The sequence below is a fragment of the Mixophyes fleayi genome, chromosome 2 (assembly GCF_038048845.1).
Source record: "Mixophyes fleayi isolate aMixFle1 chromosome 2, aMixFle1.hap1, whole genome shotgun sequence".
NCBI lineage: Eukaryota > Metazoa > Chordata > Amphibia > Anura > Limnodynastidae > Mixophyes > Mixophyes fleayi.
Window position 1 is genome coordinate 272529493 of NC_134403.1, and position 21094 is coordinate 272550586.

The following is a 21094-nucleotide window of genomic DNA, read 5'->3' on the forward strand; positions in this document are numbered from 1 at the left end:
GATCACGTGATCCTGCCCGACCAATTAGTACATGATTTAGATTGTTCATTGTCTGAAAAGGTGCTATAAATAAAGTTAGGCTACGTGTTGTCATGGTAACGAGTGTAAACAAACCAGAACACCCAAACCCAGTCCTCAGGGCTCCCTAACAGTGTAGGTTTTCCATATCTCCTTGCTGGAGCACAGGTGTATTCATTACTGACTGACACATTGTAACAGATCCACAGGTGCTCCTAATTATGTCACATGTGATCCGGAAAACCTGCACTGTTGGGGAGCCCTGAGGACTGGGTTTGGGAAACCCTGTCCTATATTATGGTGCCACCATTGATAATAACAGATGGATATAATCATGCCGGGGACAGTTAATATCACCAATACTGCATCCCTGTAGTTTAAATAACTCTGGTGCAAAAGCCAAAAAGCACATTAATAAACAATTAAGATAACAAATATAAATAGCACAGCAAATACATAATAATATAATAATTACAATAATAAATACAAAACGGTCAAATCCATAAAAAATCCTACTCAGTTCTCAAAAAGAAATTGTAAAAAATAATATACTTAAGAAAAATATATAAAAAATCAATTTAGAGAGAACCAAAAGTTCTCAAAATATAAAATATACAGGATCATCCTACAGAGTGTGTGACAGAATAGATAAAAATGACTAACTATACAGACAGAAGACATGTGACTAGCTATATACATGTGGCTGTCGGCAGAGACAGGCAGGCAGAGGATACTGCCCAGCCACTCTGATTCTGTTTAAAACTCAGAGCGTCCAGTCAGGATTCTTTGTATGCCTTTCAGCCTACAGGCACAGGTATATAGTGTGCTGCCACAGGCAGCGCACCCCTGCTGGGGGGGAAGGGTTCCTTGATTTCCCCTTTTTGGATCCGCCACTGTTGTGATCACTTGTGTCCCTTAATCACTTGTGATCACAGAAAACTTACCCACTACACTACTAAAAATATGATTTTTCTTTAGCTATTGTGCCACCTTCTGGAAACTATTGTGCATCCTGTTTTGGGATAGAAAGTTGCATGACCCTTATTTGATGTGGTAGGATGTCTAATTTCTGAAACAGTGTAGATTGCTGTCCTGTCCATACAACTGTTACCCATTCCATACATTGCAAGATAGGGCACACAAGCAAAATAAATACAATATTTTCATTGCTGATTTTAATAGCAAAACTTGTGTGTATTACCGTGATTTTGGTATTTTTGAACGGTATAAACGCCAAACGGCTGATTTTCTCCCTTTACACATTACCTTTCTTATTCCTTATGTTACATAAACTTAGTTAATACCTGAAAAAAGACACGGACACATGTTTGAATTTTGGTGCGCTAAGGTCACAGTTTTAATAAAAATAATGGTGGCAACAACAGCAGATGCAAGTTCAGCTACCAGCTAATACCAAACCAGAATATAGCTAGCCAGCCCAGAATGCCAAGAGCTAACTTACGGATTCAGAGAGACTACACCCCTTCTTGTCTCAAAGGGCACGCTTGCACAAACAATACCCAGAGCATTTGCACAAATGACCCTGAGAGAAGCAAGATCGATGGGGGAATAATCAAACAGCCAAACATAGCTCTTGCGCCATGCATTAACTGCTGACTGCACTACTTCCCATTCTACTGAGGTGGCCGCACTAATTCTGAATGAATGTGTAACGCCTGTGGGGGAACAGGACAGACGTACACAGATGTTTTACCTTCCAAACGATGATCGCCTACCGTCCACTTCGGATTATTATTATTATATTTATTAATATTTATTTATAAGGCACCACAAGGCATCCGCAGCGCCGTACAGAGACAAACAAAATTACAATACAATGGGAGACAGCACAGTACAGTAAACACAGCAACTCAGTAAGCTCAATGCACAGCTAGAGAGGGCGGGGAAGGGGGAGGGAGGATCCGCAAACGACGGGGCCCAAGAAGGAGGGCGCGGAAGACAGGGAGACCCCCAGGGGGGAGGAGGGAGCGAGAGTGGACGTGGGGTGGAGGACCCTCGAGGAGGAGGGCTAAGTAGCTGGAGAGCAGAGTTAGAAGTGGTGGAAACAGGAGGAGAGATGGCCCTGCTCAGAGGAGTGTACAATCTAAGGGGAGGGGTGGACAGACAGAGAGATGCAGGGGAGAGAGGGAGAGTAGGGGGACAGAGGCAGAAGATAAGGTAGGAAGTTAAGTGGGAGACAGAAAGGCTTTAAGAAAAAGGTGGGTTTTTAGGGCCCGTTTGAAACTGGACAGATTAGGGGAAGTTCTGATGGAGGGAGGGAGCTTGTTCCAGTGGAGGGGGGCAGCGCGGGCGAAGTCTTGGATACGCGCGTGGGAGGAGGTTATAAGGGGGGAAGAGAGGCGACGGTCAGAGGCAGAACGGAGAGGGCGGGATGGAGCATGAATAGATAGGAAGGTGGAGATGTAGGGCGCAGTGGAGTTGGCGAGGGCCTTGTAGGTGAGTGTGAGGAGCTTAAAGAGGATTCTGAAGGGGAATGGGAGCCAGTGAAGGGCTAGGTAGAGGGGGGAGACAAAAGAGGAGCGGCGAGAGAGGAAAATAAGCCTAGCTGCAGCGTTAAGGACGGATCGAAGGGGATCGAGATGAGAGTGGGGGAGGCCAGTGAGGAGGAGGTTGCAGTAGTACAGGCGGGAGATGATCAGAGAGTGGATAAGGCATTTGGTGGCATCTTGGGAGAGGAAGGGCCGGATGCGAGCGATGTTGCGGAGCTGGAAGCAGCAGGATTTAGCAAGAGAGAGGATGTGGGGGCCAAAGGAGAGAGAGGAGTCGAGGATGACACCAAAGCAGCGAAGTTGGGGGACAGGGGAGATAGAGGTGTTGTCGACAGTGATGGAGAGGTCAGAAGGGGATGGGGTATGAGAGGGAGGAAAAACTATGAGCTCAGTTTTGGCAAGGTTAAGTTTGAGGAATCGAGAGGACATCCAGGAGGAGATGGCAGAGAGGCAGGCGGACACCCTAGAGAGGAGGGAGGGAGAGAGATCAGGAGAGGAGAGGTATAGTTGAGTGTCGTCAGCGTAAAGATGGTAGCTGAAGCCGAAGGAGCTGATGAGTTCACCCAGGGAGGAGGTGTATAGAGAGAAGAGTAAGGGTCCCAGAACGGAGCCCTGAGGGACCCCGACTGGAAGGGTGGACGGGGGGGAGAGAGACCCAGACGTGGTGACAGAGAAGGAACGGTGAGTAAGGTAAGAGGTGAACCAGGACAGGACTGGGCCGGAGAGGCCGAAAGACTGGAGGGTGTGAAGGAGGAGGGGGTGGTCAACGGTGTCAAAGGCTGCAGAGAGGTCAAGGAGGATGAGAAGGGAGAAGTGGCCCCTGGCTTTTGCAGAGAGGAGGTCATTGGTGACTTTAGACAGGGCAGTTTCAGTGGAGTGGAGGGGGCGGAAACCAGACTGGAGAGGATCAAGGAGGGAGTATTCAGAAAGGTAGGAGGTGAGACGGCTGCAGACGAGCCTCTCGAGAATTTTGGAGGCAAAAGGGAGAAGAGATATGGGGCGATAGTTCGAGAGAGAAGTGGGGTCGAGATTAGGTTTCTTAAGAATGGGGGATACGAGAGCATGTTTGAAGGAGGAGGGGAAGATGCCAGTGGAGAGGGAGAGATTAAAGAGGTGAGCGAGGTGGGAGCAGGTGGTGGGGGAAAGGGAGCGAAGAAGGTGGGAGGGGATGGGATCCAGGGGACAGGTAGTGGGGGGGAGGATGAAATGAGAGAGTGGACTTCCTCGCCGGTGGTGGGACGTAAGGAGTGGAGGGGAAGGTGGTTGGGGGGGAGGACAGAAGAGTGGGAGGGGTGGAAGAGAGAGTGGCGGAGGAGATTTCAAGTCGGATGGCCTCGATTTTAGAGGAGAAGAAGGAGGCCCAAATCAGAGGCAGTCAGGGAGGAGGGAGGGGGGAGGGGAGGGGGCCAGGAGAGTGCTGAAGGTGGCAAAGAGGCGGCGGGGGTTAGAGGACTGGGAAGAGATGAGGGATTTAAAGAAAGATTGTTTAGCGAGTGAGAGGGCAGAGCTGTAGGATGAAAGGATGAATTTAAAGTGGAGGAAGTCAGCCAGGGAGCGGGATTTTCTCCAGTGACGTTCGGCGGAACGGGAGCATTTTTGGAGGAAGCGGGTAAATTTGGAGTGCCAGGGTTGGGGTTTGGAGCAGCGGGGGTGGACGGAGTGGGCAGGGGCGACCGCGTCCAGAGCGGAGGTGAGGGTGTGATTGTAGAGGGAGAACACCTGGTTGGGGCAGGCCTGGGAGGAAAGGGGAGAAAGGAAGGTATCGAGAGAGGAGGACAGAGAGGCAGGGTCAAGAGCGTCGAGGTTGCGTATGGACAGAGTAGGTTTGGGCAGGGGGAGGGGAGCAGGAGAAGAGGAGAGAGAGAAGGAGAGGAGATGGTGGTCAGATAGAGGAAAGGGAGAGATGGAGAAGTCGGAGAGATTACATAGGTAGGAGAAGACAAGATCAAGGGAGTGACCAAGGCAGTGGGTAGAGGAGGAGGTCCATTGGGTGAGACCAAGGGAGGAAGAGAGGGTGAGCAGTTTGCTGGAAGCAGGGTAGGTGGGGTTGTCGATGGGGATGTTAAAGTCACCGAGAATGATCGAGGGGAGATCGGAGGAGAGGTAGTGAGGAAGCCAGCTAGCAAAGTTGTCAAGGAAGAGGGAGGTGGGGCCAGGGGGGCGGTAGATGACAGTGACGCGGAGATGGATGGGGTAGAAGAGGCGGATGGAGTGAGCTTCAAAAGAGGAGAAGGAGAGGGAGGGTTCAGGTGGAATGACACGAAAAGTACAGATGGAGGAGAGGAGGAGGCCAACTCCACCGCCTGGGCGGGCACCAGGCCTGGTGGAGTGGGTGAAGTTGAGGCCACCATAGGAGAGGGCAGCGGGGGAAGTAGTATCAGAATCGGAGAGCCAGGTTTCAGTAACGGCAAGAAGGTTAAAGGAGTTGGATACAAAGAGGTCGTGGATAGCAGTCAGCTTGTTGCGGACGGATCTGGCATTCCAGAGGGCACAGAAGAAAGGGGGAGAGGATTCACCCAAGCTCACTGTCTCAGCACCGTCTTTATTGAAGGTCTGACTCCTGGACCCTACAGAGGAATACACTAAAGGAGACAGGTGCATACAAGTAATAAACCGTTTGGTATGTTACTTATCAGTGACCACCTTACCAATGGTCATCAGCTACTTACCTGGAAAGACCGATACCGCTCCTACTTACCTGCTCTGGGCCACCCGGGTCCACTGGAACTCAGCCGCCCATGCAGGCCTCTGCCCCAATCCTGAACCCTGGCCGTTAAGCCTGCCTTGTGTGGGGCTCAGAACTTTAGGTGCCCTTTCGGATGGATAGAGGGGCCTTACATACCACTCTTTCTTTAACGCTTAACTATCAAGGGACCAAGTGTCCCCTACACTACTAAGGACCTAGCGTCCTGCTAAACCAAGTCCTATTGTCTGCTATCAATTATAAGGGCCTACTGCTGCTAACAATCGGGACCTTTCAGGAATCCCTCCAATCACAAGGACCGGATGTCCTTCTAACAACTACAGGGCAGCTGCCCTGCCTCCCTATCAGGAGCCTCACGCTCCACTAACTCAGAGGCCTGTGCCTCTCCACACTTCTTGCTCTTGCACCCTGTTTTAACTCAGGGCTCTTATGCCCACTCTACCTCTAAGGGCCTTGTGCCCTGTCTCTACTATTGGGCCTTGTGCCCAAATAACTATCTATTGGGCCTTGTGCCTAATGCTGGGGTCTTATACCCCTCTCTCTAACTATAGAGCCTAGTTCCCAAATCTACCAAATGGGCCAACTGCCCAAAGAAACCCTACCTATGCCTTAACTGCGCCAAGGCCTTGCGCCCGCTAACTGTGCCAGAGGGCCTAGTGCCCGAAGTGTCCGCGTGTCTTCTTCTTCTTAATGTCCCACAACGTCCGTTCCGCCGGCGCACTTTTCTTAAGATGGCGGCGCCCAGCAGCTTAACTAGACATATCTGAGGCGCGCTGACATCACTCGGCAGCACCATGAGTGCTGATTGGCTCGCTGCGCCGCCAGCCCTGATTGGCTTACTTGCCCTCGGCTGCAGGTCCCGGCAGAAGAAGAGAAGTACCCACCGCTGCAACGCAGGACTGGTGAGTAAGTTCCAAACCCTTCTTCCTTCATGGGCACTTCTTCAGGGCACATCTTCTTCGCCCTCTTCCTGGGTACGGCAGCTGCCGGGTACACCTCCACAAATGCGTTCTAAAATCGGCTGAATTCGGTGCGAATCGGGGCAAGGTCTATTTATAGTATTAGGGGTTTCCCACGCTGTCGTGGGAAACCCCTAATACTATAAACAGACCTCGCGGCTGTGCTAAGTTCATTGCGTATCGGATGTTCTAAAGTGTAGAAGCTGTTTTGCGTGGTCTGTCATCTTTTTTTCTTTTTTTAATCAAGCATGTTTCGGATTAGATTACAAATGTGGGGCCCTTCTGGCTGAAGACTGCAAGCAACTAGGGGACCCTGCTGGCCAGGAAGAAAAAAAGACTGCAAGCAACAAGGGGGGCTTTTTGCCCAAGAAGAACAGAAGACATTTACAAGCAGGACTTTGGAATTACAAATACTTTCGGACATGGTCAAGTAGGGACTTTGGATACAAATTTATATGGACATGGTTTTCAAGAATTTTTGGATTACAAGATGCTGACGAAAGAAATAAGAAATCTAATTGGTGAGTATTTTGGGGTTTTCATATTTTTAATAAATGTATGTGGTATGAATGAGGGTGTGCTGGCTGGGTGTGTTGGATGGGACTTGTAGTTCCACAAAACAAAATGCCGTCCGGTTGTTTTTTTAACTATATAATTGCCATTATTACCCTACACCCACTGTCCAGGGGTGTAGGAAGAGCCTTAGTGCTTTCAGCACTGGGCTGGGTGTCCCTAGAGGGGGGACCCGCTCATTTTTTTCAGTGGATCCCACTCCTTAGGGAATCCAGCCCAGCACTGAAAAGCCTGGGTTTGGTTGTCATTATGGCAGCGGGACCCCTGCCACGTGTCCCCCTGGTATAGTGCCATCCACCCAGGCTGTTTTGCCTAGTGCTGGTGGCATCAAGATCGTGGGGACCCCACGCCAAATTTTTCCACGATTTTCACGCAACCAGCAGTAGGCTGGCAGCACTAGGGTTAATAGTGGTAGGATTGGGGGACCCCACGCTTTTTTTTTTAAACTTTTATCTATTTTTAAACATTTAACAGCTGCTGGAGCTCCGGCTGTATAGGTAGAATAGTGTAACAGTGATGTATTTAATAATCACACTGCTAGGATGCAGCGTGTTGTATGTAGTGATTTTTAAAGCAAGAGTTTGCTTCATACATTTGAGACTTGTATAGCTATAGTGGCAAACAGTTGGGAGTTTGATCTCTATCGATTTTGTAAATAGCGATTTTGACAGAAACACATCTCTGGTGATTTTACATGAAATCTTACTTTAATACATCTGAGAGATGAAACACCCACAAGAAAATTGCTGGATTTTCAAAATCGGAGCTTTATACATTTACCCCACTGCCTTTAATAATTTACAAAGAACATGACCACAGAGTAATTTTGCAGTTGATCTCCAATTTTACATTCACTGTTTATGTCCTGTTTTTAATATTTTGCTAGCTTTTTGTTATTAGGATTACTTTTTATTTTTAAAGACAATCAATAAAATATATAAGTTTTATTCAGTCAATATAAATCATTCCATACATCCTAGAGTGCCCCCTTTTAGTCACCTTCTTTTCCTCTCTCCAGTATTAGGGGCACTATACCAGAAAGTCCAAAAGACAAAATAAACTCCCTCAATTTTGTTACCTATTCCTTGGGAAGGCGGCAGCAACCTGTAATAGTGTCAATTTCTATGCCCAGGAATGACAGACACATAGATGAGCCTTCGGTCTTGTGATACGCAATAGATACGCCAAACACTTGAAACAAGGCCTGGGTATCAAATAGAACCTTGCTGCATTGTGGAGTGTTGGGGGGAGCAATAAGTAAGTTATTCAGATAGAAAGCCTCTCCTGGGTGTCCCTTGCCCACTTCCATGCACCAGTGTAAATTCAATATCGATCTTCGCCAGTAATGCCCCCTAGCTGAATCCTTTCACTAAACCCAAAACAAACAAAAAAGTTTGATAGACTACTCCGGAGTGCTGAGGACCAACAAAGTCATTAACTTAACTGCCTTCCGGAAAGGATAAGTGCTGCTGAAATTTGCCAGGGGACTTTTTGGGAAGAACGCCAACTGGTGAAACAATTAAATCTTCTAAAGGTGGGAAAGGGAAAGTGCCACACATTTGGCCTCACTGAACTTCTTTCCTAATTTTGACTGCAAGCATTCTAGGGTGAGCATAGGCCAATCACATGTTATTATTGGCCACCACATTAGCAGACCCTTCTATAGGCAGCATAAAACACTCCCTAAAACCCTGTAACAGGAACAACACTATTTCTTGATGAGAAATGAGACATGGCTTCTATAGAGATAAGGGAAGAGGCCTTACTTAGGAGGAGCCCCCTGTGGAGGTCTGCTAGTGGCTGAGGGACATGACCTATGGGTGCATTCCATGCAGGGCCGTCTTTCCCATTGGGCACAATGGGCAGGTGCCCGGGGGCCCTGTACTCCAGGGGGGCCCGTCGGAGACAGCAGAAAAAAAAAAACTTGAAAAAAAAGAAGAAAATACTTACCTTGCTGTCAGCTGGCGATCCGGCTCCCTCCCTGGTCTCCTCCTCCGTCGCGTTCGCAGTGCATGTCGGGTGTGACGTCATCACGCCCACCCGACATCCATTGTGGAGCGCGATGGAGGAGGAGACCAGGGAGGGAGCCTGGTTTGCCAGCTGACAGCAAGGTAAGTATTTTCTTCTTTTTTTTCAGGATTTGTTTTTTTTTGCTGCCTCCGACGGGCCCCCTGGGCTGCAGGGCCCATATATATAATAATATTATTTTTTTTTATATATATATACATATATATAGGGGCCCCGGTGCACTGCTGTGCCCGGGGGCCCAAAATGTTAATAAGAGGGCCCTGATTCCATGATAGCGCAAGCAAGAGTGTTTGAACCTGCACTGAGTGCTTTTACCGCAGTGGAAGTTGTTGAAGGTGGAACATTTGATTTTGCTAGAAAAGGATGGACTCGGCTTGCCTGACACAGGTAGTTTTCTAGACGCTGCTACCGAATGGCCTGACATACTAACTTGTTACACAGCCATACAAATCTCATTGTCTTTAAAACCAAAAGGAATGCTAGATGCCCTGCTCATTTTTTTGCAAAACTCCTCATTAGGCCCTCCAAATCATGTCATCACCAGTGGTATACATATCATGTATCATATGCAAATACTTTAACACCTCTTGATGGTCACTGGGCCTATTCTCAAGATATGCCAAGACAAAAACTGCAAAACCTGACATCCAATTATTAAATGTTCGTAAGACTTCCTCACCAATACCATCCTTTGCCCTATCCTGTGCTAACTTTTTCTTACCAACTTCCGTAATAGGAAACATGTCAATATATATACCCTTGTGAATCTTTTTACATGAACTATCCCTGAGGCCCCTCAAAAAAGCGGTATTCGCACACAACCTAAACTTCCACTAACTTGTCGTCTACCCCGTCTCATGTGTGATGCAAAAGTCTCATACATTTATTGTGGCCCTGCCTGAGTCTGAAGAATCATCCCCAGTACTCAGAATATTTGAACAGGATCCCAGGCCCCCAGCACCTGCATGTCTCTCTTACTCACAAGGAAAAAGCGTACCGGATACAACTGCGTCCCCATCACCTCGAGCCATCTGATCCTGGCTAACTTCCTCTCGCTGCTGACTCAGCGGCTGCACTCCCAAATCGACATCTGCAATCTGTAGCACTTAAACGGGAGAGGGGTTAGAAAAAGCAATATCCTGATACAGAGCTTGGGGGGCATGACCTTGAAAGTCTCTGTGCATCCTATAACTTTGTTTGACTGGCAATAGTGGATTAACATTGTGCTGGATCCTTACCGAGCTCATAGAGGAGTGGAAGATCGGACTTCAGCAGCTGAGACAGCGCCATAAGTAAGCAGTGACGTTTGCTTCTTCTAGGCAGGGCTAGAACTGGTGTGGTGACCCACTTGTATTTATTCCTGTAAATCGCTATAATATCTGTATGTTGTATTTTATGATAAAGGGTCCTTGCTTTATCCACTGAGTGCCTATGTGATTTTGTACCTACCTACGAGGTACTGGCCAGGCTTACACACAAGGCTGTTTTTCAGAAAATAGTCAGTTTGGAAGCAAAAGAGCACACTATTAACGCTGGTATCTTCACAGTGTGCATAAGTGCACACCTTCACTGAGTTAGGATTGGTAATTCTAGTAGTGTTATGATATTTTGACAATTCTTAAATTCTGAGAAGTGCTAATTAACAAATACAGTATGAAATGGAATTATCATCATCATCATTATCACCATTTATATATATAGCGCCACTGATTCTGCAGCGCTGTACAGAGAACTCATTTACATCAGTCCCTGCCCCATTGGAGCTTACAGTCTAAATTCCCTAACATACACACAGACATAAACAGACAGAGATACAGACTAGGGTCAATTTTGATAGCAGCCAATTAAACTACTAATATGTTTTTTGGCGTGTGGGAGGAAACCGGAGCACCCGGAGGAAACGCACGCAAATACGGGGAGAACATACAAACTCCACACAGATAAGTCCATGGTCTGGAATTAAACTCATGACTCCAGTGCTGTAAGGCAGAAGTGCTAACCACTTAGCTACCGTGCTGCCCATTATGTGGAATTGCTAGACAAAAAATTGGAAAACAACAATTATATTTCTGGAACTTCGTAAACTTGCAAAATGGCCCGTTCTGCTTCGAAAACTCGATTCAGTGAACTTTTTTCAGCAATTTCTAATTGTTACCACATATTACAAACATAAAGAATTTGATCGTCTGTACTGTTAGTTCCATGTACTGCCAATCCACCCAGCATCATTTGTGATTTTGTGGCATCCCAATTTTTTATTTTATAATTGTGGAATCCCTCTATTTGCATTTCAAAAGCCTAGTGGGCAAAGATAAGTGAATGTCCCACTATCACATATTGTATTTTAATACTTTTTTGTTATGATTATCATTTGACAGATGTGCTGGTATCAGGTAAAATCATTGTATCAGTACCCCATTTTCATGAGTTCTTGTGTTAAATAAATGTTCTAAAAATAAAAAATAGATGGTAACAGACGTATTAAATGGTGATCACAAGCAGTGCAGCTTAGTGGTAAAAACATATTAGTAAACATTTCTACATTTATTTAGGTTTAATAATCCTCCAATGCAATATAGACATACAAATGTAGAAATTGATTAAGCAGATGGAAAAAAACTCATTTTGCTATGAACTCTGGCAATCCCATTATATTTATTTTTCATGAGTGTAGCTATGATCAAGTGTTAATATATAATCTTCAGATAACTACATTTCCCATTCCCAGAGGATACAGATTCATTTCATTATGGCTAATTAGGAATGGAAGACGAAGTAACACACTCTATGCTGTGGCCAAATTGTCTGCAGAGATCCCATAGGATGTTTGTACTATTCCACTGAGTGGTTATCTTTAGGAGGGAAAGATATATAAATGCAGGCTATAGATTTTTATTGCCAAACTATTTCTGTTCAAGCTACATCTGGTAAGTTTTGTTAAAAGAATGCACTTTTATTTCTAGGAAAAATAAAAGCATAAGCTTTATAAAATTATTAAATAATACAGTCAATTTAACATTTTTCTTTGCTGGAATTTAAATTTGTTCATACTATTTTCATGCCCTAGGTTAGTGCATTTAAGAAGGTCAATTTCCTTAATAGTGTATTAAGTATATGATATTACAGTATATTCAGTATACAAGAGTTTTCACAGAACCAGTATTTTGATAAAACGTATGCATACATTTTTTGTCTGCATTACCATAAGCATTCAGTGTCATGTTTTCTGTTTTAGCTTTGCTAAATTGCAAAATATATATTTATAGGACTTTGTATATTTGTTTGAATAAAGCAAAGATAAGGATATTTTTGCTTTTTTTTTTCTCATGTAAACATTTTGTTTTACTGTATAGATATATTTTTTATATATAGATATTTTACAAACAGGAGAGATTTCAAAATAAGTGTTTGCTTCATTTTGCCTTCTCTATCTGCCATATTATTATTGCTGTTACTACTACTGCTACTACTACTACTACTACTACTACTAAAAATAATAATAATAATAATAATATAAAAACAATCATAATAATAATAATAATAATATAAAAATAATAATAATAATAATAATAATAATAATAATAATAATAATATAAAAATAATAATAATAATAATAATAATAATGTGCATCATTATCCCTTGATTGCATTGAAGCAATTTGCCCTAAATGGCTCAATAATCACAAAGGAGTATCCACTGCACTTGACATACTTCAAAACACATGAAATATTTGAACCAGTTTAAATTTGGCTGGTTCAAAGGCCTCAAATTTGTTAGTATATAAGTGAGATTTTTGGGTTGGTTCTACTTGGTTTCGTCTGCCATAGACAAATTTACAGTTTTCAGTTTGACGTTCGAGTTTGCAGCTTCCAGTTAAAACAAAATATGTTAAAATAAACTATAAAAAAATGTCCTGATTAAGCTTTAATGCTTATATTTAAAATAAAATCACACAGTGAGCATTGGCATGTTTCAAGGTCATTGTTCACATGGAAAACCATTTAAAATACTATACAATGTAGTTATTTAAGCTCAAACAAGCTCAAACATGTTTGAAATGGCTCAGCCATGTTCATCTTGCTCACATTTAGTTAAAATTTATTCTGTTAATGTAAAGCTAGATAAGTTATTGCTTCCTTTAAAACTGATTCAATTAACTATTTGAGAATCACTTTGACACATATTTAAGCATCTCTATTCATAATACCTGCTCTATTGAACCTGCAATGAAAAGGGTTGGTACAGGATATAGCATGACAAAGTAAAGTAATTTCCAATACTGTACAAACTGTAGCCTTCAGGCCCAGAGAGTTCCGCAGAATAATGATATCATCTGATACATATATTTTGACATTGAAGTTTATAAACACAAAGATTTCTTGAGTATAATGTATATGTATAGTGCATCTTTCTGCCTCTTTCTATCTTGTACCTCACTATACAGACAAGTGCTGCTTTACTGAAATATATCATAGCTCAAATGTAGACAAACTCTCAGTCCCTAAGGCCCTCTGCAGTTGCTCTCTTAGTGTGCATTGAGGATCGACCTCTTCTCGCTGTTCATTTTTTTTAGATCTATGGACACATCAGAATGTTGCACTTGATATTAAGACTAATGTTTCAATGGTTAATAATGTCTACAATATAAGTAAGTAAAAGTTTACCCATGTATTTCATAACTCAACCTTTCTTTCTTGCAACTTGATTTTTTTACCCAGTTGGGAAACTTTATAGGCTGTTGTCTACTCTAATTGTCTTGAAATCACTATTAGTTAAAGCAACCATAGCACTGCAACAAATCACAATGCTAAGATTACTTTGTTAGCAGCTGACATCCCACAGCCTGTTTACAACAGACAAAAAGACAAAACACTCAACCTGCAAAGAATACAGATGGAGCATGTTTCATTTAGACAAATCACATGATCGAGTGCCTGTCACTCGGTGCATAGGTAACACAGTTTTCCCTCAACCACACAACACAGTGTTTCAGAGTTCCCCCAATCTCATCACATATTCAAATACAAATATGTAGTATGTCATTCCACCAATCTGGGAAATACATCTTGCAAACTAAAACATTGAAAACCTTTAAATCAGATTCATTTACTTAACAGAAGTAAGACAGAAACATCACTGCTTTGAGGGAGTGCTTAAACACACTTTCCCTCCCATTCGATGGAAACCCTAGGCACTGAGCACAGATGGCCTCTCAGCCTCATACTATAAAAAATTCATGGGGAGTGTCAACCCCCTAATTAAAGGATCACTGTAATAAAATGTTGCAGGTCAGTCCAGTCATCCAAAAGATTTCAACATTCCAATTGTACCTAAACCAGATAGTGATCCTATTGTAAATTCTAAACTGTATGCAAAAATCCCCAAATGCCATTTGATGACTTCATCAGTTGATCCAGATCAAGTTTTAGTTTATATCCAGCAAGTGGGTCATTGGTAAGGCATATACTATATATATATATATATATATATATATATATATATATATATATATATATAATTGCATAAGCAAAGATTGGGTTGTTGCTTATGCTTTCACCCTATGTATCAATACCTTGGATGGCCCCTTTACATTTCCTTCATGCAACGAAACCATTGGCCTAGACTATCGGATTCTACCTGAATATTACTTGTTGTAGTTAATCCACAAGTGAGTATAAGTTACACTTATATGCAGATAACATTTTACTTCATCTAGTGAAACCATTAATCAGCTTATCATATTTATTTAATTAATATGAATAACTTTATCGTTTTTCAGGTTTGAGGATTAATGCTTCCAAATCTCTACCTGTTAACATCCCAGTGCATATTTATAAAAGTATCATCTTAAACTTTGGCCTGACTTGGAGGCAGACCACTTACCATATCCGGGAGTCCATCTCTGTAGAAGGCTTTCCAGCTATTTTTAGTAAATTAGCTTACCTGTTCTCTTTGCTGTGTAAACTTACTGAGGACCAGATATCATATTTTTTGGCTGAAATAAATATACACTTGTCCTCAAACTCACCTATTATTTCTGAGCTTTTGCAACGTGATCCCCTATAGGGTTCTTCTGGGTCTCCATGCATCAATCAACAGATTATTCAATTTTAGATGAACAGCACAAAATGACAAAAGTGGTTCTATGATAACTCTGAACTCCTTCAGAGTTTAAGCCAGTAATTATTACACATGGAACACACAAAGCAAAGTTTCCCATACTATGCTTATAAGTGGAGCACTTTTCTGGCTAGGAAATACAGGCTGAAAACAGAAGTTTGTACTTTTTAACTATTGCAATAAACTTGCAGGACTACAAGAGAAAGTATATATCTTATAAATGTTACCATGCACCTAAGTAACTCTGTAGAAAAAATTGCATTCCTTGAGAACTTTGAGGACTCGAATGCCACTTAGAGGCAGGCCAGGTTTTGTTTTATTCCTTTCAGCTAGAGTTAGTTAATCCGTAATAGGAACGCAGACTCAGTGCTGCTTTAGGTTAAAGACGCAGTGCCACATCTCTAGTTATGAGCAAGCAAAAAAAGGAGCAAATTTGTTCCTGGACAAACCATGTTCCAATAAAAGGAGAAGAAATGCATTTATTTTTCATGCATCGTCATCATCATCATCATCAACATTTATTTATATAGCGCCAACATATTCCGGAGCACTTTGCAATTGGGATCGAAAATACTGTCTGCATTTGCATGTAACTCCCAAATACTGGAAGCTTTATTTTTACACTGCAATTTAGAGCTGAACTAGGACATGCCCCTCCCAAATTTGTCTGCACAATTTAAATTTGCCCCCTTGCAGTGCAGCATGGTTCTGCCAGGGAGCAAATTTGCTCCTTTTAGCTTTGATTTGAACTCTAAATTAGGCTATGAAAGCATTGTTAGCCTTCATTTGCATGCAGTAGGGTTGTCAGGAAAATCCAACTAAACATGCCATTAGGAACTAAGGCTTTGCTTATATCTTTAATTTAATAGCCCAGTTACACTTAAAGTTAAAATATAAGCACCCCATTCTCCATAGTAATTTACTTAATAGAATTGAGAAATAAATTAAAACAAAAGCTGATTTATGACTGTCACTGCCAATAGATAAAAAAAAAACATATTAAAGTAATCATTAGTACTCTGACAACAGACATTATTACTATTTATTGCTCATGAATTAAGGAATGAACATGGAGTACAAAATCTTTCTCTTTGTTTACAGTTTATAATTAATTGTGATTTAGGAACCTTGCTTCATCTGATGTTTTTACTATGAACTTTGTGGAAGAATATGGTTCTAATTCTGTAGTTGTCCAATCCCATGTTGAATTTCTAAAAAACATAGGCATTATTAATATCAGTTGAAGTCTATAATGTCATGTTCATGTTTAATTTCCACTGGGATTAAGATGGATCACAGGAATGTCTAGATCTATTGTATAGTCAAATAGAAACTGCAATAACACAGATAACAGTTTATACTAGATAATTCTAGGAGATAAATTAACAATGTCCCTAAGTACACTTCAAGAAAAGACCTTTAGAAAGTTATGTACACTTTAATTTCATCACTAGAGATCTCTTATGTTGGCTTATACAAAGGTTTTTAGATAAGAATCTTTCTTCTCTTATATTTCCCATAAATGCTAGAACTTTGAAATGTGTTCAAATGAAACAACATGGCCAAGCAAACCAGTGGGCTTTAATCATAAAAAGAAAATATATGACAGAACAGTTTTATTGTTTTGCTTTATAAACTGTTCATGCACAGACAGAGCACAAACACAAACAGCATGACGCACACATGTTACGAGGGAGATAAAGCGTTGTGACATAACGTGTTAACTCTGCCAGCGGCTTTTATATATTTAATCTATTCAGGGTAGTGAGAGAACAGAGGCTGTGTCTTAGGAATGTCCCATGTTTGTAAGATCTAATGTTTTCATTAGATTGCTTTCAAGAGTGCACACACATAAAGTAGTTTATGAAACTGAAATGGCTGGGGCATAGGTTAAAATCAGCATTGGGGTAGATTTACTAAACCTTCTAAAAACAAAAGTGGAGGTGTTGCCACCTGTCATTTAGCTAGTACGTTCTGGAAAATGCTAGCTAGAATTTTGGTAGCTATGGACAACACCTCCACTTTTCTTTTTAGAAGATCTAATACAGCTACCCCTTGGTTTCAGGTGTGCCTGGATTTCTGAAAAGTGCATGGATTTGTCAAGCAAGATGGCAGCATTTGTGAAGGAGCAGAAATTTGCATAATTTGAAAGAAGTAGCTGTGCAGAGCGAGGGCATTCCTTGCTTAGTGTGTAGTAGGCACATAGGTATGCCTTGTTTTTCAGAGCAGTGCAGGAGCAAAATTTTAATTTACAAAGCAACATTATTGAAATTATATAAAGGTATGAAGAGGTACATTTTGGGTGGATCTAAGGGTGTTCATTGTTGTGTGTAGAGGTTCATGGCTATTTTTACTCTACAACGAGGCTTGAATTTTGCACAAATTAAGATATGGCAGCATATGAGTCTAGTACTACACTTTTAGGTGCATTTTGAGTCTTCATATTGCGCTTCAATGGAGAATGCATTTATAGGCATATTCTGTGCAAATCAATAACACGCTTCACACACAAAAGGGAGACATAATAAACACAGTTTCGATAACCTTTGACTCTTATGATTAATTTAAACAGTATTTTAGTAGGAAAACTGAAATTTTTATTTAATGAATGGATGAGCTTTGAATGTTGCATTAACACTGTTGCAGAATTTGCCAATCCACATATCCGGTTCACTTCTAGTTTGTGGAGGCAAAATTCCAAATTCGCAGACCAAATGCATTTTTGTGTTATCATCCGCTTGATTTGTAAAAATGCTCACATGTTGAAGATTTGGGAAAAAAAAAATTTTTTTGTGAGATGTGATATTTTAAATGAGTTTGTGGGGTTGAAGAAAACACATTTAGGGAGCCATCCACAGTTTTACAGGTGGGTATATGCTATTTTGCTTCCAACAAAAGTACCTGAATTTTCTGCCTTCTCAGAGAGGGTGTAAATTAGCTATCATCCTTTACCAATTCCTTGAGATTAATGTGGTCTGTCCTCATTACACACAAATAAAACAAATGTCACACGTTCCTGTTCTATAGGTCATACCCCCAACAGTGTCTGCCTTCCTGTTGTCTCTCCAAAATTTGACCTCTTGACTCTTCTCTGCCTTGTCTCTTCTTTATTTAATCATGTCGGCCTCCCTTATCTGCATCCCTATGGGATAGCTATATCTTTGCCTTATTAATAATCTGCTTTCCACTTGCCTGTTTCCCGCATGGCTTTCATCTCTATGACAGTCTTTCTAGTTTCTTATCAACCTTTTGTCTTGGCTGCTCCCGTGTATCTTGACTGTCCCCTATTGTCTGAGCCCCCACTTGTCTACATATCAACCTCATTTTTTTTGTCACCCCTTGTGTGTCTCTTTTGTCTATTGTCTGCTCCCCACATCTTTCAACCATGTACATACCATCTCCATTTTCTTAACTACTGTCCCTTGACTGCATCTCCTTTCATATTTTTTGCCTCCTTACCTATTCCTTAAAATCTCTTACTTAATGTTTGCTGTCTTATGCTTCATTTTTCTTGTTTTTCTGCACTTCTACCAGTCTACCATTCCTTTTGACCCTTGTCTTTCAGTTTCATAATGTCTGTTGCTATGCAGCATCTGTGTCCTGATCCCCATCCGGTTACACTTGATTCCACTTCCACCCTTCTTGATACCATAAGAGGACCAATGTGGCCTGTTTAAGAAACAGGAGATTTTCACTTTATGGAATCTAGAAGGATTGCTTTATGTGATTACATCCAAATTAGAAAGCCTGCTATATTTATTATTGATAGATTGATTGATTAAATATTTAGTGCATGTTTACAATTAATTTATCTGGCACAGTGTTCAGTCAAGCTTACAATTATTTTTTTGATGCGTAGAAACATAAGAGACAAAGTGGCTTGTGCAATATCACAAAGAACTTACACTGGTATTGAAACCATAGACTCCAGCAAGTTTCTCAGTGTCTCAGTGTTATTGTTACTCTGTAAATGTAACCACTGAGCTACTTTTTGTACATCTATGAAGCAAGATAAGCTCATGCTCTTACTGCACCAAGTAGGGGTGGAGAGAGACCCGTAGAACCAGTCATGTGTGTATATATGTATGTATATATATATATATATATATATATATATATATATACACACATGTTGTCAGGTCAGCCAATGCAAACCATTTTTCTACACTACTGTGGATATAAACAAATCTAGAATGATTGTATGCAACAAAATGCACCCGTATAATAAAAACAGATACATTCACATGCTCCTCAAACTGACTTCATGTAACGCTGCGTTGCCTTTGCCCCGGTGGCGTACATTTAACCTGCTGACATGAAACTGTCGGCAGGCTAAATGCCGACACTTGCATTGTGTGACAAGTGGACAATGTCGTCTGTGAGATTGGCGACATTCGCAATGTCGCCAATCACATTGCCGACAATAAAGCATTTAGTCTGCCAACATTTTCATGCCTACCCCTTTCACCATACATCACTGAACCTCTAGGAAAGTGACAGAAGCAAACACACATGAATGTATCCTGACCATTATCTCTGCTTTTACTAACAGAAATGGAATTGGAGCTACGGCTAATTTTCAAAGCAATTGGCTTCTTCACCTTGATTGCAATTGGACTTCCAAGTAATGGGATAATTCTGGCAATTTTTATACGTATTAGAATCACAGAGAAAAAGTTGCTGCATTCAAATACCATTCTGACCATGCTGGTTATGGTGAATTTGCTTGTTATATTTTCCAAAGGATTTCCTCAAGCAATCCATTCCATTGGAGTCAGGAACATTTTAAATGACATTGAGTGCAAGATCATTTCCTTCACATATCGGATCTGCAGAGGAATGACCATTTGTGTTACTTGCTTGTTGAGCTGCAATCAGTGGATCATATTGGCTCCTTCTTCAAGCCCATGGCTTTATTTAAAACAAAAAATTCCACCTAACATACCATGGATTATGGCATTGCTGTGGTGTATCAATGGTGCAATTTACCCATCCTGTTTTCTCCATGTTCGTGCCATAGCCAATTATACCACATCAAAGTACACTCTTCACCTAGAATTCTGCAACCATGACTTCATGACCTTTGAGTCATATGTAGCCAATGGTATAGCCATTGCACTTCGTGATTTCATTTTTGTAGGCACCATGACTTTAGCCAGCTGTTGCATTGTGTTTATGCTTTACCAACATGGGAAGCAAGTTCAAGGTATGCGAAGCTCAGATAAAAAGCAAGGGAAAAGTGTTGAATTCAAGGCCTCCCGGGCAGTAGTGCTTCTGGTAGTCATTTATGTAGCTCTTTTTGGAATTGACAGCTGCATTTGGATGTATACCTTAATGATATCAAGGGTGTCACCAGCTATTTCAGATGCCCGTGTGTTTTTTGGCACATTATATGCTGCTCTCAGCCCCATTGTCATCATAAAAACTAACAAGAAAATAAAAACAATCCTAATGTGCAGTGCCAAGAAAGGTCTTCTGCAATCTACAGAAGAGCCGACTATGACTGACACCTCAAAATAGTAATGCAATTTTAAATCTATTAAAATCAACAGCATCTACCACTTTGACCCTACGCCTTGTAAAATGTCATATAGACATGAACATCCAGCAAATTATGCCTGTATGTGTGTGTAGGGGGGAATAATAATGGAATACAATCTTATTATAGTTAAACTAATACCAAAGATAAGCAAATTGTTAGCTAGAGATATATGATCCTCAGAAATTATGTTTGCTACAATTTCAAAGAACAAAGTGAAATTTGCATTTCAAAAATTGACCAATAAATTGCTTACTTGATTTTTTCATTCCAGGAGAATAAGTAATACTAGTATTTTTCTAGTTAGAAAAGCAATAGCATTAACAGACTCACATACTAACACATTGTAGATTGCAGTTCTTTACGACAAGAAAGGAGAATTCCGTCTTCTCTTTAAGGTATCAGCACAGGAACATTTGAGCCCTTGTAATAGTGCTTTTTCTTCTGGGAAAATGTAAGCATTAGATGCTCCTGTTTGGTACCACTGTAACTATCAATTGGTTATCAGCCTTATTGGAAATGTAAAGAGATATAAGGGTGACATTCTCTGCTAGCAGATCTGAGATAGCAAACTTCAAATAAACTATATTACTCCATAGATTTTGGAGCAAGAGGAGTTGTTTTGATTGGTGAATCTTATAAC

At 41.4% G+C, this 21094-nt stretch overlaps 1 protein-coding gene across 1 annotated transcript; it reads left to right on the forward strand.

The window, feature by feature from the left end:
• Positions 1-19466: 19466 nt before the first annotated feature.
• Positions 19467-20432, forward strand: LOC142139932 (olfactory receptor class A-like protein 1). The gene has a single exon (XM_075197796.1). The coding sequence runs from the start codon at positions 19467-19469 to the stop codon at positions 20430-20432; it is 966 nt and encodes a 321-aa protein (XP_075053897.1).
• Positions 20433-21094: the final 662 nt, after the last annotated feature.

Bases quoted from the DNA above. Each gene is read 5' to 3' on its own strand.
- LOC142139932 (XM_075197796.1), top strand. From the start codon at position 19,467: ATGGAATTGGAGCTACGGCTAATTTTCAAAGCAATTGGCTTCTTCACC.